The sequence below is a fragment of the Dromiciops gliroides genome, chromosome 1 (genome assembly GCF_019393635.1).
Source record: "Dromiciops gliroides isolate mDroGli1 chromosome 1, mDroGli1.pri, whole genome shotgun sequence".
NCBI lineage: Eukaryota > Metazoa > Chordata > Mammalia > Microbiotheria > Microbiotheriidae > Dromiciops > Dromiciops gliroides.
In genome coordinates, this window is record NC_057861.1 from 505,617,252 (window position 1) to 505,642,378 (window position 25,127).

General features: G+C 39.4%; 1 protein-coding gene across 2 annotated transcripts in view; it reads left to right on the top strand.

The window, feature by feature from the left end:
* The first annotated feature begins 520 nt into the window (after positions 1-520).
* The window catches only part of COMMD10 (COMM domain containing 10), a 216,456-nt gene continuing 191,849 nt past the window's right edge, over positions 521-25,127 (top strand). Inside the window, exons 1-4 of one of the 2 annotated variants that reach the window (XM_043975541.1) lie at positions 521-630; positions 2,988-3,078; positions 8,526-8,636; positions 11,770-11,925. In XM_043975541.1, coding sequence (XP_043831476.1) covers positions 584-630; positions 2,988-3,078; positions 8,526-8,636; positions 11,770-11,925 — 405 coding nt within the window. In that variant the 5' untranslated portion in view covers positions 521-583. Of the gene's footprint in view, positions 631-809; positions 953-2,987; positions 3,079-8,525; positions 8,637-11,769; positions 11,926-25,127 lie in introns of those variants that run through there. The other variant, XM_043975542.1, reaches the window with a different exon arrangement.

The window sequence follows — 25,127 nt, forward strand, 5'->3', positions numbered from 1 at the left end:
TTAGTTTGTAAACTCCTTGAGGGTAGAGACCATCTTTTGCCTCTTTTTTTGTGCCCTCTGAGTTTAGCACAGTGCTTGAAACATACTGCAATGAGGGAACATTGGTCCTTGTTAAATGTTTATTTACTTGACTCAGACTGGACCTCGACCAGGATTCAGGCTTGGAGGTTGAGCAATAATTAGGAATGCTCTTCACAGTCCCCAAGGAAGACCTCCCAGCCCAGATCCTCTCTCTAGCGGGACAAAATGGTCTAGCCAAGTTCCAGGAATCTCACTACTTGGCCACCAGGTGATGGGTTTTAGATCAGAGTTAACTTAGGTGACCCCCCCCCCGCCCGGCCCCCGTCCTTTACTCAAAGTCGGAAAGGCGGGGGTAAGAGCGCAGTAGCCAATCGGTTGCTCAAAGCTGAGGCAGCGGCACCGCCTTGCAGAGCTCCCGGAAGAGGGCTGGCCAATCCTCGAGGTCCGATTCCCAGCGGAAGGTGGGGATTGGTTCTGTCTGCGTCCCCTTCCCTGGCACTCCATTGGCTCGGCGAGAAAGCAGCTGACTGGAGGCGGCGGCCAAGCGGCTGAGTGGAAGAGGATGGCTGCCCCAGCGGCGACCCAGCTGATTCTCCCCGAGACTCCCAGGTAGCCTGGGTGCCGGTGCGCTCCTGCCAGCTCCCGGGGGCTGGGAGAACAAGGAGGGCTGAAGGGGGAGGGAGCGGTTGTGGAGAGGGTGGAGAGAAACCGGGGCCTACGGGAGGCGGGCTCTGCCACTTTCCACTCCGTCCCCTGGGGCGCCCTCCAGCGGGCAGCAGGCACTAGGGAGTGTAAGGAGGCGGGCAGCGGGCAAGGGGCAGCGGGCAGCGGGCAACCGGCAGGGCAGCTGCCTCGGGCTGGGCTTGTTGTGGGGAGTGGAACGAAGAGCCTGGGGGTGGACATGCGCTGCGGTCTGTCAAGTCAGGAGGAGGTGAGATTGTGCCTTGATGGGGCGGATTTGTTCTGCCGCCCCTCTCTGGCACCCCCATGCGCTCGCTGCCAGTGCCAGGGGCTTCGACTTCCCCTTCCTGCTGTCATTTACCTTCCCCTGCACCCCCACCCCACCGCTCACCCCCTCGCTCTCATTTCTCAGCCCACACACTGTCTGTAGCTCGTTGTACCTTCTCTGCTTTGATGAATGAATGAATTAAAAAACATTTATGAAATGCTTACCGTCTGTCAGATGTTATACTTGGAACCAGCTAGGTGAAGCAGTGGATAAAATGCCAGACTTGGAGTCTGGAACACCTGAGTTCGAATCCTTCCTGACACTAGCTGTGTGACCCAGGGCAAGTCACTTAACCTTTCTTTCTCGCTCTTCTGTAAAATGAGAATAGTAATAGTACCGACCTTACAGATCCTGTTGTAAGGATCAAATGAAATAATATTTGTAAATAGTCCAGTGCGCTATACATAATAGATACTATATAAATGCTAGCTAATGTTATCATCATCATCATCGTCGTCATTGTTGTTGTTGTTAGCTTAGCTTTTCTGGCAGCTCCGTCCCTCAGTGTAGCCCATGATCAATCACATTGGATTCAGGCTGATTCATCACACTGTTTGCTCATATTTATCTTGCAGCCGACTGAAACCCCCATATCTTTTTCAGAAAACCCATTGCCTATCTATACTTCCCTCATGTTATACTTTTGAAATTGATTTTTTTGTGTGCTCAACTGCAAGATTTTAGATTGATCTCTATTGGATCTCATCTTACTAGATTTAACTCAACGTTCTATTCTCCAGGATAAAGTGAGTTAACATATGTAAAGAACTTTGTAAACCTTAAAGTACTATTTAAATAGTAGCTAATATTATTGTTATTGTTATTATTGTTATTATTAGCACTAGGGATTCCAATACAGCAAGACAGCCCCTGCCTTCAAGGAGCTTAACATTCAAAAAGGGTCTATAAACTTGTTTTTAAACAACATGTAAAGTTTCCTTTGTAATTTTATGTATTTTATTATTATTATTATTATTTTAATGTATATTATATGTTATATTTCTTACAAGTATAATTCTGAGTCCATAGGCTTCACCATACTGCCAAAAGGGTCCATGACACACACAAAAGGGATAGGCATCACTGTAATAGGGGAAGGCAGTGGATTGAGAACAGGACTTAGATAATAACCAACATTCCTGTTTTTTCAAACTCTGGGCAAGTCACTTAACCCTTCAAGCCCTCAGTTCCCTTGATTGTAAAATGAAAGGGTCGGTCTTAATGACTCCTGAAATCCCTTGCTGTTGTAAATCTGTTTTCTTGTGAATACATATAACTAGAGTTGTATAGAAAAGCATGGCATTGAGATGACCAGAAAGTAGCTGTGCTAGGCCTGGGACTTGTTCACCTATCAGAGCCCTGGGTCATAATGAGGAGAGTCCTATAAGCATCCTGAGGGGAAGGACTGTACTGGGTTGGTCCCCCCCCCCTTTTTTTTAATTGCCAGGACCTTGCACAGTGACATCACATATTGTTCTCTTTATTCAGTATGACTTCAAAATCACTATAATCAAAGCAGGTTCGAAATGCATGTGAATGTTTAGTAACAACAAATGATTTTATTTTGTACATTTTTTCAGCATTTTATTCTTTAGTTCTTTTCTCTGTGCATTTATTATAATCTCTTTTTATCTGAAAGTTTTTTTGTTGCTGTCAATCACTTTATGTTAAATTGTTACTAGACTCCTACCCATAAATTTATGCCATTACCAGGCAAAAGGTATTACAAAGAAAAGAGGGAATTTAACCAACAGGCCTTTTCCATGGAAAGCCCTTTAAATAGGAATATTTTTGCAGTGTTTCTTTAGTATTGCCCTAATGCATACTAATACTAAGTATCTATCTTTAGAGTACCTAGAAAATCTAGAAATTATAAAATAGCTCATAGAGCACTGTAACTAATATATTTCCCCTTACATTTAAAAAAAATTAACTTTTTGTTTTTAAATCTATATAGCATGAAAAAAGCAGTGTCTCTGGTTAATGCAGTAGATACTGGAAGATTTCCTCGATTGCTCACCCGAATTCTTCAGAAACTTCACTTGAAGGTTTGTATATTTGCTTTTGGCAAACTTGTAACATTTCTATTCCACTGCTCCCCCCCACCCCTTTTTTCCCCACTGCACTTTTGATGATATTTTAAATTCAGGGGATTTTTTAATATAGTGACATTATTCCTCTGGGTAAAAATAGCAAGGTCTCCTGCTTTGTATACTTAAAATTCCTATGTAGTTTTTGCTTATTCTCTACTTTTGTTTCATGAGTGAAATTAAGTGGGTGGCATAAATAGATACTGGAGTTTGGAATTTCTGTGCTCTCTGAAGTAGATTTGCTTTGTCTTAATAGTAAAAATATTACTAATAAATGTAAACCATTATTATATGATCCTTTGTGATTTGTAAGCACAATCATATACATGCTTTTTTCCCAGTTCTTTTTATAAACATGCTTATGGGCTTTTCTATCCTATACATATTTTTCTTTATTTAGAACCTGTGAATTTAATTTTTTAATTTTAAAATTTAATTTTGATTTTTCAGTTCCAAATTCTCCTTCCTGCAACCCCTTCCCCCACCCATTGAGAAGGCAAGAAATAACCTTTATACATATGAGGTCATGTAAAATGTTATAAAAATTGCCATGTTTTCTAAAAAGTCAAGTAAAATAAAGGAAAAAAATATGTTTCAATCTGTACTCTGAGATTGTCAGTTTTCTATCTGGAGGTGAATAGCTTTTTACATCATGAGTCATTTGGAGTTGTGGTAGATTATCGTATTGATCAGAGGAGTTAATAAGTCTTTTACAGTTGATTATATTTACAGCATTGTTGTTACTGTGTAGATTCTTTTCCTGGTTCTACTCAGTTCACTTTGCTTGAGTTCATTTAAGTCTTCCCAGGTTTTTCTGAAACCATCCCCTTCATCATTTCTTACAGCACAGTAGTATTCCGCCACAATCATATGCCGCATCTTGTTCAGCCATTCCCTAATTGATGTCAAGGAGAAGAAGGTAGCTGACAGTGTCAGAGAATTCAGAGAGCTCCAGAAAGATGAGGATTAAGAAAAGACCATTAGATTTGGCAATAAGGGATCACTGGCAAATGGAGAGAGCAGTTTCAGTTGAATGATGAGGTTGGAAGTCAGAATGGAAAGTTATGGAGAAAGAGAGGAGAGAGAGGGAGAGAGAGGGAGAGAAGCAAGTAGAGGTACAGATAGTACTCTTGTCAAAGGGTTTTGCAGGCAAAGAGGAGAAATTTGAGATGATAGCTATTGAGGATGGGCAGATCAAGTGGGGATTTTTTGAGGATGGAGATAAGGGTGTGTTTCTAGGCAGTAGGGAAGTGGCCAGTAGAAAGGGAGAGATTGAAGATTAGTGAGAAGATAAGGGTGATAGGACAATCTTCTGTAGATGATAAGATAGCATGGGATCCTGTGTTTGCTTGGCAAAGAGAAGGGCTACCTTTTCATGTGAAGGAGGAATGAAGGAGGAGCTAGTGGTAGAACACATGTGAGTGATGTGAGGAGGGAAAGTCTTGTCAAATGACCTTAATCTTTTCAGTGAAAAAGGCAAGATTCTTACCTGAGAGGATGGGAGAGGTTAGAGGAGGGATACAAAGCTTTGGAAAAGCTACTGTGTGAGAGGCATAATGAATTGATTAGGGAGATGTCAAAGGATTGCCTTGCTGCAGTGAAGGCCCAGTTGAGATTATGTAACGTAAATTTGGATTGGACCTAGTCAATATGGTATTGTGATTTTTTTTTCCAGCTTTGTTTAGCAAAGTTTGTGAATTTGAGTGAAAGTACCTGATGGTAGGAGGAATCCAAGGTGGATTGGCAAGGCAGGATCAGTGATAGGTTAAGGGGACAAAGGACTCAAGAAAACAGAATGGTCTAGTTGGACTTGTTCACAAAGATGTCGAGATGGGAAAGTTAGGAGAGTAGCTAGTGGTGGGATGATGGCCTGGGAAGGAATTGAGGGGGTTGAGGGATTGGAATTTGCCAGGAGGATGGAGAACAGGCTTAGGAGGTGTAAGGCAGAGGGAGAGGTGAGATAACAACAATGTATGATCAGATCAGGGAATTTCAGAGTTCATGAATGTGGAACAGTTTTACGTTTTGGCAAGATCAGGGGTGTGATTATCTTTGTGTAGATGAGGTGGGAGGAGGAGTAGCTCATGGAAAATGAGCAAGCTCAAGTATTTGAAGGTGAGAGAGTGTTTGAGGAAATGTTGGTATGTGTGTGGAAGTTCTCTGGCATGAAAGGAAAGTGTGGGAAGACACAGAGAGAGAGACAGAGAGAGACACACACACACACAGAAACAGAGACAGAGACACAGAGAGAGAGAGAGAGAGGCAGAGAGAGACAGAGACACAGAGAGACAGAGAGACAGACAGAGACAGAGAGACAGAGACACACAGAGAGAGACAGAGACAGAGAGACAGAGACAGACAGAGACAGAGACAGAGACAGTGACCAAGGTACTGAACTCATTGTGTTGTAGAGGAGGTCTGTAGATAATACCTACCAGAATCTTGATTGTGGAGTAAACATGTATTGAGTGAGCCTCAAAGGAGGAGAGGTTATTGAAGTGATGCAGGTAGAGGGAGAGTCTGTAAATGACCATGAGGAGCAAGGAGCATTCCAACTCCCCCATTTTGACGAGTGAGTTGGGGTATGAATGCAACCAGTGCCGAAAAGGATTGACATGGAAACTTTACTCCTCCTCACCCCACCCAAACAGGAGGGATCCAGGTCTCAGTGAGAGCCAGAAGATGGAAGGAGTCGGAAAGGAAAAGATTTAAGATAAAAGCAAGTCTATTCCCTATGGAACAGTTTGAATTTGAAGGGATAGCATCTGAAGGCATATGAGATAAAACTGTGGGAAGAGGGGGGGCAGCTAGATGGCGCAGTGGATAGAGCACCGGCCCTGGAGTCAGGAGTACCTGAGTTCAAATCCGGCCTCAGACACTTAATACTTAACTAGCTGTGTGACCCTGGGCAAGTCACTTAACCCCAATTGCCTCACTAAAAAAAAAAAAATAATGTAATAAAAAAAAACTGTGGGAAGAGTCTGGAGCCAGGTTGTGAAAAATGTTGAGTACCAGGCTAAGAAATTGCAGGGCAGTGGGGAAACCTTTGAAGTTTTTTCAACTGAAAAGTTATATGATCATAAATATGATTTACATAAGTATGATTCTCAGGGGCAGCTAGGTGGTGCAGTAGGTAAAGCTTGGGTCCTGGATTCAGGAGGACCCGAGTTCAAATCTGACCTCAGACACTTGACACATACTAGTTGTGTGACCCTGGGCAAGTCACTTAACCCTCATTGCCCTGCCCCCCCCCCCAAAAAAAAACCAAAGTAAAAAAAAAAGGACATAAGTATGATACTCCCTGAGACTCCCAGGTAGCCTGGGTGCTGGTGAGCTCTTCCAGCTCCTGGGGGCTGGGAGAACAAGGAGGGCTGAAGGGGGAGGAGTGGTTGTGGAGAGGGTGGAGAGTAAACTGGCACAGGGATGTGTGATAAATTAGAATGGGGGAAGACTAGGTAACAGAATACAAGTCAAGTTCAGGTAAGAAGTAATGAAGGAGAGGGCAGCTAGGTGGCATAGTGGATAGAGCACTGGCCCTGGAGTCAGAAGTACCTGGGTTCAAATCTGGCCTCAGACATTTAACACTTACTAGCTGCGTGACCTTGGGCAAGTCACTTAACCCCAATTGCCTCACTAAAAAAAAAAAAAAAAAAGAATGCCCCTGAGCTATCTCAGCTAGAACAGCCTGGACAGGTCTAATCATAAGGAGGTTTCTACATGATAAAGAATAATAACACAAAAAAAATTAAAAAAAAAAGAAGTAATGAAGGAGAGGGCAGCTAGGTGGTACAGTGGATAAAACACCAGCCCTGGATTCAGGAGGACCTGAGTTTAAATACAGCCTCAGACACTTGACACTTGCTAGCTGTGTGACCCTGGGCAAGTCACTTAACCCCCATTGCCCTGCCCCCCCCCCATTAAAAAAAAAGAAGTAATGAAGGAACAAACTGGGGTGGTAGTAGTGAGAGTATCAGGGAGGGATAAGATGTGAAAAATAGTGTGGGAGTAGCATAGATTATGATTGGATGTGAAGGAGTAGGGAAAGGGAAGAGTCAAAGCTGACCTTTTTGAACCTGGGTGATTTGGAGAAGCATCAGTAGAAATGCCAGTTAAGAAGAATAGGTTTTGGGGAAAGATGATGAGATAGGAAGATTGATGGGCTTGGTTTTAGACATGCTGACCTTAAGGTGCAGGGAGAATATCTAGGATGGAGATTTCTAGCAGGCATTTGGAAATTTGGGTCTGTAGCTCAAAGGGAAGTTAGGCTGGAAGTACTAATTTGTGAATCATCTATGAAGAGGTTATTGTTGAAGCTGTGGAAGTAAATGAGAAGATCACTAAGGAAAGAATGAAGAGAGACAAAAAAGAGAAAAAGGACTCTGTGTGTTGTGAAGGGAGAGGTCCATTTTCAGAGTGGAAGGAGGAAAAAAGAGCAGGCCACACTTTTTTAAGAATATAGAAATAGATCCCATAAGACTGTTTTGAGTGATGCTGTTATGACCAGACAATATTGTAAAGTCACAAAGTTTTTCCCTAAGATTGTTTGTATGATTGTCTATTTATAACACTATTCCTATGGAATTAACTGGCCCTTGGAATTTCATTTTTGTGAGGCCAATTAATGGTGTTAAATTGGAAATGCTTTTGCTTACTGGATTCTGTGTGAATAACAGAGGAAATAAGACCTTCCACCCCTCTTCCTTCCCTTCCACCATTCCCCACCCCTTTTCCCCCGAGTCTCTTCAATTAAAGCAATAGAATTTCCCAAATAGTTTTCCTTTAGTACACATCCTTGTGCACAGCTTGGAGAGTGGGGTTTCTTATTTAATGTTAACACAATTATTGTTTTGTATTTTAAATGAGATTGAAATTGACATGGTGCATGTGGAAAGTTATTTTTTCGAAGCTCAGTTTTAGAGCCTTCCCCTACAAGTTGTGTGAGCCTACACAAGTCATATAACCTCTTTGTGTCTCAGTTTCCTCATCTGTAAATTGAGGGATAAAGCTTTTATTGTATTTTGGACTGTTGTAACTTGGGACCCTTTTGTTAGGGGGTGATATCTTCAGACTAATGGGATTCTTTTGAAAAGGCCAGAAAAAACAGTAGCCTGAACACATTGTTCTTAACTGTCTTAGTGTAACTGCATCAGCCATACTAGTCAGGATATATTATATACTACCTACACATTATAGAACTTCAGACTTTAGATTGTTAATGGGAAATAAGAGTAGTGTTATGATTACAAAGTATTCTTTTCATTGATTCCTGCCTGTCTGGAGTAATTTTGTCTTCCCAATTTGTACTTTCTTTCTAAAAGGCTTTCTTATCAAAGTAGAAGGATCTTTTGAAGGCTAGAGATATGAATTTTTGATTGAAAGCTAACAAATTCCTATATATGTTGCAGACTGAGAACAGTTTCAGTGAAGAGGAAGAAGAAAAACTCCAAGCTGCATTTTCATTAGAGAAACAAGATCTTCATCTGGTTCTTGAAACAATATCATTTATTTTGGAGCAGGTATTTTCATTTCACAAATTGTTAGTAAAACTTGTTTAAAAATATTAAATTGTTTTAAATATTTTTTAAAGCAAGGTAAATGTTCAAATTGTAATCTGTAATATCTCTTATTGAAAATTATATTTGTAAGGAATAGTCTTAATTACCTTATTAGTTAAGGTAATTAAGGTACCTGCCTTTTACAGATGGATCCCCTAGGATAGGTACTCCAAGTTCAAGGTATTTTATGGGTCCAAATCTACTTGGAATCATGACTTACAAGTCCTAACTAATGTGTTTACTTTTTTTTTTATAGTAAGCTAAACTTCTGTTAATTTTTTCCTCAATTACATGTAAAAACAAGTTTTAACATTCATTTTTCTAAAATTTTGAGCTCCAATTTCTCTTTTTCCCTCTCTCACCTCTCCCCCTCCATCAAGAAGGCAAGCAATTTGATATAGGTTATACATTTGCAATCATGCAAAATATTTCCATGTTAGTTATGTTGTAAAGGAAAACATAGGACCCCCCCTCCCAAAAAACCCCCAAGAAAAATAAAGGAAGTAAAGAAAAAGTATGCTTTGATCTGTACTCAGACTCCGTCAGTTTCTTTCTCTGGAGATGGATAGCAGATTCTTTGCATCAGTTCATGTAAGTCTTTCCAGGTTTTTCTGACAGCATCCCGCTCATCATTTCTTATAGCCCAATAGTATTCTATCACAAATATATACAACTTGTTTAGCCATTCCTGAATTGATGGATATCTCCTTAATTTCCAGTTCTTTGCCAACATTAAAAGTGTTTCTATAAATATTTTTGTAATATAGGTCCTTTTCCTATTTTGTTTACAGTGGTATTGCTTGGCCAAAGGCTATGCATGGTTTTATAGCCCTTTGGGAATAGTATCTAATTGTTCTATACAATGGTTGAATCAGTATACAACTTCACCAACAGTGCATTAATGTCTCACTTTTCCCATATCCCCTCCAACCATTGTTGTTTTCCTTTTCTGTCATTAGTTAATTTGATAGTGTGTTGTTTAAAATCTAATGTGTAGATTCTAATCTGCCCCCCCGCCCCAGTCTTGGGGGGAAGCCGGCTAAAATCACTGATAAGTTCAGCAAGAGTTTAGGCTTTTAAAGATTTATTTTCATATATATATGTATATATGTATATATATGTATATGTGTGTATGTGTGTGTGTGTGTATATATATATATATATATATATATATATAAATAAAATAAGTTAGTGAAGAAAGAGAGATTGAGAACAGATTCCTTATAGCATGGAAATCCTAGCTCAGATCTAATTCCGTATAGCCAGAGAGAAAGAAAGCAATTTCCTTTCCTAGAAGCCCATGTGAAATCTTTCACCACCCAGCCGGTGTCCGAACGACTAAGAGGGGCCCCCCCTGTTCTCCATCTGCTGCCATGCTCATTCCTCCTCACCAAAAAGAGAGTTTTTTTATGAGAGAGCGTCCACTTCCTAGTTCCTCTCTTCCTCCCCCAAAAGGGGAGGTCCTTCAGACTGGTTGGTTGAGAGTGGTTTCTTGTTGTATACCAACATGTCACTCAGGGCTGGCCAGGTGTGGCCTCCATCCAATCATCCTTAAGTAGGTACTTAGCTTCTCATTCTCACCCAATTCAAACAATACTAAATCAATCAGGGCGGTCTGCAAAATTCCATTATTTTATCACAATACGTTACTTCATAGTTGTTTTTTTTTAATAGTAGCTTTAATTTGCATTCCTTTAATCAGTAGTGATTTAGAGCATTTTTTCATATGATTAAGGGTAGCTTTAATAACTTTGTCTGATCCCTCAAAAGAGAAAAAGACCTATTTGTACAAAAATATTTATAGCAGCTCTTCTTGTGGTGGCTAAGAACTGGAAATCAAAGGAATGACCATCAATTGGGGAATGGCTAAACAAATTGTTGTATGTGATGATAATGAAATATTATTATCCTATAAGAAATGACAAACAAGGTGACTTCAGAATGGCCTGGAAAGACTTGTATGAACTGATGTGAGCAGAAGTGAGAAGTGAGCAGAACTAAGAAAACATTGTGCACAGTGACAGCAATATTGTTTGATGAAGAACTATGAATGACTTAACTATTTTCAGCAATACAATGATCTAAGACAATCCCAAAGAACTAATGATGAAACATACTATCCACTTCCAAAGAAAGAACTGATATTGATTGAACACAGACTGAAGCATGCTATTTTTCACTTTCTTTCATTTTTTGAAAAATTAAGGAAAAGAGGGGCAGCTAGGTGGCACAGTGGATGGAGCACTAGCCCTGGAGTCAGGAGGATCTGAGTTCAAGTCTGGCCTCAGACACTTAACACTTACTGGCTGTATGACCTTGGGCAAGTCACTTAACCCTAATTGCCTCACCAAAACAAAACAAAACAAAACAAAACTTAAGGAAAAGAACCTTTAAAATAAATTTGGAGTTTTTGCTTATGTGACCTCTCTGAGCCTCCCTCCTGCCAAACCCCTCAAAAATCCCCAACTATTGTCTCTCTTTTTCCCTGCCTTCAGGGTTCAGTTCAAATCCCACCTCCTTCATGACACCTCAGAATAATCCTTTAGTCCATACAAATCTTCCTCCCACCTAAGTTCCTATTGTACCTAGAGTTGGTAAACATGTAGTTCTTCCCCCTTACCTGTTTGTGCTTTGTTTCATGTACTTTAGCTTCGTTTTCTAGTCATATGCTTCCTTTGCAATCATTCCCTCCAACCTCTACATAATAGGGAAGTTAGGTATTTAATTGATTTAAATGGTAGCTGGGGAATGCTCACTGGTTAGGAAAAGTAAATTTATGAAGCCAAAGACAAGTAGGAGGTTATACAAATATCTGATACGTTTAGGATATGCAAACTTTCAGGCATAAGTAACATTTTAATCTTGATTTATCCATGTGTTTCAGCAACTTTCTGCCCAATGTGAGGCTCTGTAAGCTATTCTTTAGAAGAATTTGGTTTAGTAGTAATATGAAATAATAATTTTTAAAAACCTTAAAAACCAGAAAAGTGGCTTTGGGTTAACAGATATAGGACTGGTCTTCTAATATATAAATGGCACTATATGTGTATATATGTATATATATATATATTTTTTTTTTCCTTCTGTTTCACAGGCTGTTTATCACAATGTGAAACCGGTAGTTCTCCAACAACAATTAGAGAATGTTCATCTCAGTCATGACAAAGCGGAAGCATTTGCCAGTGCTTGGGCTAGTATGGGTCAAGATACAGTTGAAAAGTTCAGACAGAGGATTTTGGCCCCCCAAAAGGTAGGATTCAACTTACGTGACATTTTTATAACATTTTTAGAGAGAACAAGTTTACAGAATTAGTATAGTCCTGTAGAAATGGCATTGACTGTAGAGATAAAGGACCTGGGTTTGACAGGCCTGTTTCTTTCCATTTATGGGGCTTGATTTCCCCATCTGTAAGATGAAGGAGTAAGATTAGATGATCACTAAATCCCCTTCTTGTACTGTGTCCTTGATCCTATGATTCAAAACATCAATATATTTTACTTAGAAAGAAACAAATTATGAAATTATGTTTACATACTTAGTAAGAGGGGAAAAAAATCATGTACTGTCCTGCATTCTTAGTTTGAATGAAAAATCAAATCAATTTCCATAGTTACTACCAGACTTATTTTGTAATTAAGTCTAATTTTAGTTAGTCTGATGAAATATAATATCATAGTTGAGAGTAAATTGGAATGAAAACAATATTTTCCCACAACAAATAATGAATGGAACCCGTAGGAGTAAGAAACCTAGCTTAAATAAAAAAGCTGTCTTCTTTAGTATCCTTTTGGTTATCCTGAAGGGATGTGTTTAGACCAATTTGGAGGATAGATTTTATGCATAATAAAGATCATTTGACAAATGAATCTTTTCAAGGATGAAAAGAAATTAAAGTTTAGTGCATACATATACTGTTGTTATTAAGATTCTTATTACAAGGCTGAATATTTTTGTATGATTTTGAGACTAGAGCTCAATATGTACTTCTAATGGTTTATCTATTTGTCCCAAACAGAATATGACACATGTCGACTGTAGGAGAGGTGAAATAACTTTTCTAGAGTCACAAAATCAATTCCTTTTTAAAGAGCTGGTTCTTGTTAAGGTAAAATTTAAATGACTCTTTGTGCTTAGTCTGCTGTTTCTCATGTAAACCCACTTACACACACATATTATACTGAAGTATGTGTAAGTCAAACACTTACCCTGAAAAGAACATGATTTCAAACCTTTTTCAGGAGGCCTTTTGCCAGTTTCTCCACTGCTTGTACCTTCCCTTGTGAGATTACCTTCCACTCCTACTCTACATATCTTGTATGTAGAATTTTATGTAAGTTCTCTCTCCTGTTGGAATGTGAGCTTTTTGAGATCAGGGACCATTCTTTGGACCTTTCTTTATATTGTAAGGGGCTAAAATTCTAGTTAGTCTGTCTAAAATATCTAATGAGTGGTCGCCAACAAATTATAAGCTTTAGCAAGAGTTTAGACTTTTAAGCATTTATTAAGGAGAATAAGAATTTGGTGAAGAGAAAGAGAAAGGCCTAGATTCATCTATCTATTAAAGGGAGAGCACATTTCTAGCTCCGCTCTCTGCCAGAGTCCTGAGGAAAGAGAGCGAGAGAGCCAGCCTCGCCCCCTCTTCCTCCCACAAACAAACATCACTTCCTGATGCCAAAGAAAAGCTGCATGGCCTTGCCCTCAGGCACCTTCTCCTCAGCTTTCCTACAGTAAGTCTCCAGCAGATGGTGTCATTCCAATCGTTACAATATCCCTTGCTCTTAGCATAGCATCTGGAACATAGTAAGTATTTAATAAATGCTTGTGGACTGACTAAACGCTTGTTTTAAAAATTATATATAAAAGATGCAATATATGTCTATTTTGCTTTAATGTAAATTAGATGTATAATGCACCTGAACATATGGCTAAAGCTTAGATAGACATTTTATATGTATCCTGACATGTGGAACTATTTAACCTCTTTGGGAGTTCACAGTCCTAAGCACTTTCAAAAAGATTACTTAAAGAGCACTAAGAAAAGAAAGATGTGGGTTTGTCTCTTCCTAAAGTAAATGTAAAGGATTGGGAGAGAGACAAATTGTATTGCTTTCATGTAGTCTCTTTAGTTCTCATCAATGGTCAAAAGCTGATGATTTCTAAGAATTTCATAATGAATACTGGAAGTCAGATTTTTAGGGTTGAAAAATCTTGAATTATGGGTTTATCTTTATCTGGTTAAGAACACTTTTTGTATGTACCCTCTCATCCTGGAACTTCCCTCAGTGTCTGGGACTTTCACCCCATATAATCTTCTGTCAGTGCTTTTATTTTGGGGATGGGCCCAGACACTGGCCATGCTTTATTCTTCTAAGGATGTTGCTACCATGATCCTACCCAGATACTTCTTATTCCTCCACCCCAGCTTCCCTTGCTTTTGCTCCTTGGAGCAGCTAGGTGGCACAGTGGATAAAGCACTAGCTCTGGATTCAGGAGGACCTGAGTTCAAATCCAACCTCAGGCACTTGACACTAGCTGTGTGACGTTGGGCAAGTCACTTAACTCTCATTGCCCTGCAAAAAAAAAAAAAAAAGACTGTAAGTTCCTTGAAAGCAGAGACTCTTTTTTATTGGTTTTTATTTCTATCCCCAGCTCTTAGCACATCTCTGGCATCTAGGAAAAGCTTAATAAGTTCTTGTTACCTTCCTGGGTAAAAGCAGGGAATCAATCTAGTCAATATCTCTAATCTCACAGAAATGTTATGATTATTGATGGAAATGTGGCATCAGAGGCAGCAGCATGCAGCATGAAGGGCACTGGACTAGGACTAAAGAGGCCTTTGGGGCCTAGTTGCAACTGGCAGATACCCAAGAATTTCACATCTTTGGGCTTCAGTTTCCTTATGTGTGAAAGGTGTGTATATTCTCTTAGATGATATCTCAGCTGCCTTCCCTAAAGTGATATGTATCTGCTTGGTGGAAAGTGCTCCATGAATACACAATAGAATTTTAAATTGCTTAGCTTTTTCTTGACTAAATCATTTTTAGAAATAATTTGGACTGCACAATTAACCAAAGGGCTAATTATGATGTTAACAAAAGTGCTTTATTTGACTTGCCTCTCCCCATCCTTCCCTCCCTCCTTCCCCGCACCCCTTAGAATCTGGGTACAGCTCACCCTTTGTACTTTCTGTCTTTCCTTTACGTAATCATACTGTGATCATTTCCATAACCTCATTTGCCTTTATGGGTGTAATTTGTTTAGCCTGTATCCTATTTTATCAATTTACCGTTTTTCTTCTTGTGGTTATATTTTTTCCTTTATATTTTAGGTTTTCCATTATTACAGGTTAGTGGAGTTAAAATATCTTTCTGTTTGTCAGAAGTGCTCTGGGTTTTTTAAAACAAGGCCCTGAGCAACTCTGAAAAAAACAAAACAAAACAAAACAAAACAAAACAAAACAAAACACCTCCTTTAGAAGCTCTTCTTTTATTGTCTCCAGAAGAATGCTATTTACTGATCCCAATTCTGTAACTCTCTAATACAGTATTTCTGAAGACCTTTTGTTTTATGAAACAATAAACCAACAGGCTTTTATTAAACCTTTACTATGTGCCAGGAAATGTGCTAGTGATACAACAAAACCAAAAATCATCTCTCTTTTCAAGAAGCATTCATTCCTATGGGGGAGACATACAGGTATATGTACGAGTATATGAGATACATAAATAACATCTTCTTCTAAGAACATACAAAATACATACAGAGTTAAGTGCTGAGGGGACTATGAAGGCCTTCTGAAAAACGTGCCATTTCGCCTGAGCCTTGAAAGAAGCCAGGAATTCTAACAGTGAGAGGAGAGGTGAGGAGGGAGGAGGCAGAGCCATTGCGAACACACAGAGAGAGGAAGTAGAGCATTATACAGCCAATTTACTGGAATCACTGGTACATGGAGAAGTATATATCCCAAGACCGCAAAGATAGGAAGGGGACAGATTGTGAGGAGCTTGGAAAATGAAACAGAGAACTTCATATTTGGTCCTATAGGTCAGCTGTGTCAAACTCAAATAGAAATGGGAGCCACTAATACATAGAGATTCCCGTGGGCCACATATTGACTTAGTTTTAAAAGGTGATATTTTATATATATTTTAATTTTTTTGTGTGTGTGGCAATGAGGGTTAAGTGACTTGCCCAGGGTCACACAGCTAGTAAGTGTCAAGTGTCTGAGGTCAGATTTGAACTCAGGTCCTCCTGAATCCAGGGCTGGGGCTTTATCTAGAGTGCCACTAGCTGCCCCCTAATATTTTATTATATTTTACTATATTTTACATTTGGTTTGTTAAATATTTCCCAATTACATTTTAATTGGATCTAGGCTTCATTCAGGAGTGTTGTGGGTCACATGGCTGTGGGCTGGGTGTTTAATATTTGACATGGGGAAACCAAGGAGGAGGCCATTGTGATAGTCTAGGTGAGGGGTGAGAAGGTTCAGAATTAGCTGGATCAGTGATCATGGCCAAATGACTTAATTCAGTTCAGTGCATCAAGCATTTATCAATTGTCAGTAGGCTAACTACTGGGGATACAAGGACAGAAATGAAACTTTTCTTGCTGTTATAGGCAAGAACTAACTAGTCTGGTCCCTAAATATAAGGACAGGGGTCAGGGCAGAGAGGAAGAAGAATATGGGGAGCCAGTCTTTAATAAATCTACCCCCTAATAAAGGAGGGAGCATGACCTGGGACGGGGAGTGTGGGGCTAGCCCCTAACTACCAGCATTAAATTATCTGTTTGGAGGGGGCAGCTAGGTGGTGCAGTGGATAAAGCACTGGCCTTGGATTCAGGAGGACCTGAGTTTAAATCCAGCCTCAAACACTTGACATTAGCTGTGTGACTCTGGGCAAGTCACTTACCCCTCATTACCCTGCAAAAAATAAAAACAAAAAATAAATCTGTGATACTATATTATCTGTTTGGTATTTTAAAAGCCTTTACAACCTGGCCGTCTTCTACCTTTCCAGTCTTCTTACTCCTTCACCTGCGGTTCAGTGACACCTTCTTGCTGCTCCTCAAACCAGACACTCCTCCGTGCCTGGGAGGCTCTCCCTCTTCTGCTCTGCCTCGTGGCTTTCCTGACTTCCTGCAAAGCCCAACTAACATCCCATCTTCCACAAGAAGCCTTTCCTGGCTCCACTTAATTCCAGTGCCTTCCTTCTGTTTATTATCTCCTATATTTATTTTGCTTGTTCATAATTGTTTTCATGTCTCCCCCATTAAACTGGAGGCTCCCTGGGAACGTAGACTGTCTTTTGCTTTATTTTGTATCCTCTGCTCTTAGCACAGTGTCTGGCTCATTGTAGGTGCTTAATAAATGGTTACTGACTGACTGACAAAGGGGATAAGATATAGCATTTAATGAAATAGCCTAATTAATCATAATACAATAGTCTTTCATTATATTAGGTTAGAACAAAGCAGTGATTATTTAAAAAATGAAAAGAACTCATGTAGTAACGATTGAAAAAAAACACACACACCATACAGTATGACCACTGATAAGTACTACAGTTTTGACTCAGTAGCCTTCATGGGGCTTACTGTTAGGAAATGTTTGTGAGGTGTACTATCAATATATACTTGTGGGCAGTGACCTTAAGTTGTTTTTTTTTTTTTTTAATTTTTTGCAGGGCAGTGAGGGGTAAGTGACTTGCCCAGAGTCACACAGATAGTAAGTGTCAAGTGTCTGAGGCTGGATTTGAACTCAGGTCCTCCTGAATCCAGGGCCAGTGCTTTATCCACTGCGCCACCTAGCTGCCCCCGAATGATGTCATCTTGAACAGTAGGGGACAAAGAGGTCAGGGATTTGTAAGTCAAGGGCCAGGGGAAGTCTCAGATATGGGAAAGTTTGTTGATTAAATTAGTTCCAAGCTTCTAATTAGAGTGATGTGTTCTGGACTCTGCTGATGATTTCTCTTAAGGTGGAGCCTTCTCAGTTGTTTTTCAGGAGGAATGAGAGAAAAATTCCAATTTATAGAAACCTGATACATTTGCTACCTCTTCATTTCATGTTGAAAAGAAACCAAAATAGAAAAGAAGCTCAGAATGTAATAGATCTTTTTTCAGGGAACCTTGCAGTTTTATTCTGGTAGAAAGCTTGTTTTTTTAGCAACATTTCTAAGGATTTCTCAGTTTTATATTGTCCTTTGATTTACTAGTGCTTCAGGTAATCGTATTAATACTTATACTAAGAAAGATATTGTGTTGCATAAAAAAAGTGAATCTCATACCTTATGACAAAGCCATTCTCAACATAGTCATTGGTCCTAATGCTGAGACAATTGATATGAACCGTGTTAGATAAACAATTTTATCAACTCCTTATATAAAGAGAAAATAAGTGTTTGAAAGAATCTGAAATCTGCATGAACAGTGGAGGCAGATATTTGGATATAAAGCACTCTTATTCAATGAAGTCCCAAAATACACGTAAAAGATTGAAAATGTAGTAAATACTGTACTTACGAGATATTGACATTAGTCTGTTCAGTGAAGACAAAACATCATTGTTACTTTGTTTATTTAGTGAGAATTATTTAAGGATATTCATTTTCATTATGAGGGTAGATTTATAAATCAAATGGGGATCCTTTGTAACTAAGTGGTTTTCTAAGGATGGTAGTTTTGGAAGCAAAGAGCAGTACTCTCACATGATGCACATTGGTTTTTGTCTTAATGTTTATAATGGGATGGCGTGGGTTTTTTTTTTGAGATACAATATTTTTATGCAATTACTTGTTATTATACAAAAGTAATAAAGTAAGTAATTAGTACTCTTTATTTATTATTACTATGATACTTATTATTACCAATTGGCAATACTTACTATACAATGATACTTTTAAAATTGCCAACAGTAATAACATTCTTCTTATTAATAGCGTGATCAAAGGCTTTAGAGTTGATACTCAGAGATATGGACTATCTGGGTCTTAGTTACATACACACATACACATTCATTTTGGTGATTTTTGGTGCTAGTAAGTGGCTGGACTAAATTGGTTGAGGATTTGTTTGGCCTATATATGTAATTCATAGGCCAAACTGTTTGAGAACTATTGCTTTTACAGACAATGGGAAGAGGCCTGTGGGAAGATGCTTTAGTCAATTGAGGATATAGTTATCCCTCAGCAGGTAGTCCATTAGAAAGAGCATTGAGTCTATAATCAGAGGACCTGTATAGTAGAACTTGCCACTTTGATTCATACCACCTTAGGCAAGGTGGTCTGTGAATCCTGATCCTGATCCTTTCTGGGAATCAATTTCCTCTTTAAAAAAAAAAAAAGTGGATTGTATTAGATGGCCTAGTTCCAGAGCTATGATCCCAGAGACTGTTCATAAAAATTGCTCAGAATTTTGTATAAAGGAGAATCCTATTTTCCCATTGACTTTCATTGTGAAATTAGAGGTATGGTTCATAAAGGAGGTAGGCAAAAACAGCAATAGCAATGTTCCCGTTATAGAGAAGTAGATGTTTTGCTGCTGTTGTGAATTTCTACTTCTTTCTGCATGCCCCTCACTGCTTCTCCTGTACAGCAGTCACAGTTTGACAGAAGCAGTTAGTGTTGTTGTCTGTCTTCTTTTCTCCTTTGTTTTCCTGTCCTTGGTATGTAGGCAGCTATCACAGGGGTGGTTGAAGACTGGTTACACTGCCTGCTGCTAGAAGTAAAGGCTTGAATGACAAAGCATGAGGTCAACATGGAGAAAGACTCTTGATCTTCAGGATGCGAGTAAAAATGTCTTTTACCTTATGAACAAAACAAGTAAACAATCTCTAATGTGTTGAGAAGTGCTAACTCTCAGAATACTGCTCCCGTCACTGCTTTCCCAAGTCTTTTTGTTAGTTGAATCATAGTGGAGGTAGGAAGGAGTTGTCTGCACATGTCACTGCTCTTGTGGCAGCTTTTAAATCTGACCTTGCTTTGATCAGAATAAGATGCCAGCCTCAGGGTCAAGATTGATTAAAATGGAACCTGTCATTTTGTATTTGGTAGTCTTATTTCATAAATTGCTATTTTGTAATGCAGTTTATTGAATTTCCTTATTGTTGTTGTTCAGTCCTTTCAGTTGTGTTTGGACTCTTTGTGACCCTGTTTGGGGTTTTTAAAGATGCTGGAGTTTTTTGCCGTTTTCTTTTCCAGCTCCTTTTTTAAAGTTGAGGAAACTGAGGCAAACAGAGTTAAGTTACTTACCCTGGGTCAAATAGCTAGTGAATATCTGAGGTAGGATTTGAACTTATGTCTTCCTGACTCCAAGCCTGGTGCTTTATCTCCTGAGCTGTGTAGAAACCCAGTTTCCTTATAATGAAGGGTATTTTCTAGGTGAGACAGAGAAAGGAAACCATGGGCAGTCGTGTGTGCCCTCCTTTCTCTATATTGAGGCTCTCATCAAGGTTGTATGTCTAGAGTTTTGGGTGCATTTATTTTGAGGTTTTTGAGTTCCTTTGGTGTAATAGATTCCAATCAATTTAATTTCCTTCTCAGTGAAAGGGAGAGTAGAGAGATGAGGAATGACTTTGGCTTGAAACAGATGGACATTCTCCAGGAAAATGTAATAAACAGTCTTAACTGTTGATGCAGAAATCAATTTAAGGAGCTTTGAATCTAAGCTACCTTTAATCAGGTTTATCTAAAGCAGAAATGTGCTAACTGACTGATTAATTGGCTTAAAGTGAAAACATTAACAAATTAAATATTTTACTTCTACCAAAGAACTGTTAGCCAAGTTTTTCTTTAATATCTTATAGGCCATAATGCTTCTAATGTGCATTCTCAGTAATTTGGCAGTTGTCAGAATGTTGGTCACATGACATTTCAGTGTCTTCCAGACTACACTGAAATGTCCCTTATAGGCGTTGCCTGGTAAGATTGCACCTGGGTTGGAGGGTACAGTAAAGCTAAAGGGCGCCCCTCTTCTTCAGAATTCTTGGGACCCTTAGAACCGTTGCTAAGGACTGTGGTACTTTTAGGGGACTTACTCAGTGACTCTGGCCTAAGTTTAGAGAGCAGCTAGGTGGCACAGTGGATAGAGTGCCGGGTCTGGAGTCAGAAAGACTTGAGTTCAATTTTGATCTCAGATATGTACTAGCTGTATGACCTTGGACTAGTCACTTAACCTGTTTGCCACAGTTTCCTTTTACGTAAAATGGAGATAATAATAGCACCTACCTCTTTGGTTTGTTGCAAGGGTCAAATGAGATAATAATTGTAAAGTGCTTGCAACGCATGGCAAATAGTAAGCACTCTACATATGTTAGCTGTTATTATTATTATTAGAGCTATTGAAGACCCTTGAAAATTGGAAGTTCTTAGAAAAGTATCTCTTGGGAAACGGAGACCATATTTTGACATATTTTCAGTTCTTTTAAGTGGATCAGAATTCTTTGGGGACTTTCGAAACTAGTGTTTTTGGCCAAGAATCTTCTAACATGAGAAACAACTTTATGTCTGAATGGTTCCTTCCTTACAGTTGTGGATTCTCTGATCCACATCCCTGGAGCTAACTGATAGGCCCTAAGCACTAGACCTGGTCTAGGGCTAGGCAGGGTTTGTCCCTAAGTCTGAGGCTTCTAAAAGGCCCTATGCATATTGGTTTGATTTGTAGGGGAAACTTTTAAAGCTTTCTAGTGGGGTGTAGGATTGGTGAACTATGCTTTTTGCATTTTCCCTGGGGGTATTAGAGAACAATAGATTGCTGCTGCCCTTTCAGAAAATTGTGCTGTGGCATAGCCTTGTGGGGAATTTGAAGTCAGTTAGAGAAGTAATAATAATAGATTCAAAGGATTAGATTGAGTGCCTGAAGAACTATAGTTTGAGGTTTACAATTTTGCCCTGGAGGCAGCAACAAAAGTCATACCAAATAAAAAGAAGAGCCTGAAAGTGAAATGGCTGTCCTCTGATGAACTTCATAAATTGCTGAGGAAAGAAAGAAAACGAAAGCTAAAGGAGAAAGGGAAAGATGTACCCAACTGAATGCTGAATTCCAGAGAATCGCAAGGAGATCTAAGGTTTTCTTAAATGAGTTAGACAAAGAAATAGAAGAAAACAATAGAATGGTAAAGACAAGAGATCTCTTCAAGAAAATTAGGGTTATTAAAGGAACCTTTCATGCAAGAAAGGGCATATTAAAAGACAAAAATGGTAGGGACTTAACAGAATCAGAAAAGATTAAGAAGATGTGGCAAGAATATACAGAACTATACTATAAAGATCTTAACACCGCTTGATCTAGAGTCAGATATCCCGGAGAATGAAGGCAAGTGGGCCTTAGGAGGCATTGCTAGCAATAAGGCTAGTGGGAGGTGATGGAATTCCAGCTGAGTTCTTTAAAATTCTAAAAGATGATGGTCTTAAAGGTGCTACACTCAATATGCCAGCAAATTTGGAAAACTCAACAGTGGCCACTGGATTGGAAAAGATCAGTTTATGTCCCAGTCCTAAAGAAGTACAATGTCAAAGAGTGTTCAAATTATTGAACAATTGTGTTTATTTTACATGCCAACAAGATTATGCTTACAATTCTGCAAGCTAGGCTTCAGCAATATGTAAGTGAAAAATTACCAGAAGAGCAGGCTGGTTTTTGAAGAGGCAGTGGAATTAGAGACCAAATTGCCAACATTTGCTAGATTGTGGAGAAAGCAAGGGAGTTGCAGGAAAACATCTATTTCTACTTCATTGACTATACTAATAAAACCTTTGACTGTGTGTATCACAACAAAAACATGAGAAGTCTTCAAAGAGATAAGAGTACTAGATAATCTTACTGATCCCTTGAGGAACCTATATGCAGATCAAGAAGCAATAGTTAGAACTGAACATGGAACAGTTGATTGGTTTAAGATGGGAAAAGGAATATAACAAAGCTGTATATTGTTACCTTATTTATTTAACTAAGAGACAGAGTACATCATGCTAAATGCCAGGCTGGATGAATCAAAAGCCAGAATTAACATTGCTGGGAGAAATATTAACAAAGTCTGAGCTATGCAGATGATACCACTGTGAAGGAAGAAAGTGAATAAAAATTAAGAAGCCACTTAATGAGAATGAAAGAGGAGAGTGTAAAATATGATGAAGTTTAGCATCCAAAAGCAGAAAAAAAACGCAACCCAAAAAACTAAGATCATGACAACTGGTCCCATCGCTTTCTGGCAAATAGAGGGAAAAGAAATGGAAGCAGTGTCAAATTTTATATTTTGGGGTTTAAAGACCACTGCAGATGGTGACTGCAGCCATGATATGAAAAGATTCCTTGGAAGGAAAGCTGTGGCAAATCTGGACAGCATACTAAAAAACAGAGACATTGCTTTGCCAACAAAAGTCCACATAGTCAAAGCTATGGTTTTTCTAGTAGTAATGTATGGCTGTGAGAGTTGGACTATAAGGAAAGCTGAAAGCTACAGAATTGATACTTTTGAATTGTGGTGCTGGAAAAGACTTTTGAGAATCCCTTGGACAGCAAGGAGGTCAGATCAGTCAATACTTAAAGAAATTAATTCTGACTATTCATTGGAAGGACAAATACTGATGTTGAAGCTTAAATACTTTGGCCACATAATGAGAAGACGGGAAAGGACGACAATGTTGGGAAAGAGCGAAGACAAAAGGAGAAGCATATGGCAAAACATGAGATGTATAGATAGTGTCATGGAAGCAATGACTATGAGTTTGGATAGGTTTTGGGACATAGTGGAGGGTAGAAGGACCTGGCATGCTATGTTCCTTGGGGTTATGAAGATTTGGACATGACTGAATGATTGAACAACAACAAGAAATAGATGTAATAAATTTGCTTAGTTTTGGAATTATTATCCTCATAGGGAAATAACCTCCCAACATTCAGTTACCAAGTCCTGTAAGTTTTACCTTCATAACATCTCTTGCATTTGTCCCTTCTTCTCTAGTCTCTCTGCCCCTCCTCCCCACCAATACAGTGACTTAATTGTCCATCTGGACAATTGCAATAGCTTCCTCCCTCCAATCATACTGTGGCTAGACTAATCTTCCTGACATCCACATCCAGGTATGTCATTTTCCTGTTCAAAAATCTTCAGTGCCTTCCTGTTGTCTACCAGGCAAAGCCTTGGCAGTTGAGGTCCCTTACAATCTGGCACCTCTTTACTTCCCTCAATAAATGTTTTACTGAAGTTAAATTTTTTTTTTCTTTTAATGCTGTTGTCACTTCCCCTTTATTATCCCTCTCTAAGAGCTCTTTCTTGAAACAAAAAGCAAAACCAACTTACATGTTGACAGAGTCTGGCAATTTATACTCCATTCTGTACCTGTAGTCTATGCCTCACTAAGGCTACCCCCCATCCCCTTTTGTTCCAGTGATTCTATTCTATTCATTTTCTTCCAACAAACTGCCTCCTCTTTCACTCTTCCTCTGTCTCTTTTGCTGGATCCTCTTCCAGATCACACCCTTTAACCACAGGTATCCTCTTCACTTCTCCTTTTATACTATCTCACTTGGTGATCCCATCAGTTCCCATGGATTTAATTACCAGCTCTGTACTGATGATTTTCAAATCTGCCTTTCCTGCTCCAACCTTTCTGCTGACCACCAATCTAACACCCCCAACTGCCTTTCAGACAGATGTCTAGTGGACATCTTAAATTTAACATGTCTGAAATTGAACTCGTTATCTTTCCCCCTAAATCCTCCACAACTCCTACTCTCCCTATTCCTATAGAAGATAGCACCATCCTCCCATCCTTTCAGGCTCGCAACCTAGGAATCATCTTGGATTCCTCACAGTCCCTCCCCGCCCCATATCCAATCTGTTGATTTCACCTTTGCAACGTCTTTCATTTATACCCCCTCCTCTGACTCTGCCACCATTCTAGTGCAGGGCCCTCACCACCTTACACCTGGATTATTTCATTAGCCTGCTGGTGGGTCTGCCTGCTTCAGTTTTTCTCCACTCCAATCCATCCTCCATTCAGCCACTAACGTGTTTTCTAAAGAGCAGGTCTAACCATATCTAGTTTTCCTCCCTGCTCCATTCCTCCCCCCCCCCCCCGCCCCCACAACCTTCTAGTGGCTTCCTACAAATTCAAAATGCTCTGGCATTCAAAGCTCTCTTACCTTTCCAGTCTTACTCCCTGACTCACTCTTCAGTCCAGTAACACTGGCTGCCTGGCTGTTCAATAAACAAGACACTCCATTTCTTCACTCTAGGCATTCTTCTTAGCTGTCTCCCTCACCTGGAATGCTCTCCCTCCTCTGCGCTGACTACTGACCTTTCTGGCTTCCTTTTTAAGTCCCAACTAAAATTTCAGCCTTCCAGAAAATTCCAGTGACTTCTCTCTGTTGATTATTTCCTATTTGACCTGTGTATATTGCTTTGTATATATTTGTTTGCATGTTGTCTCCCCCATTAAATTGTAAGCTAC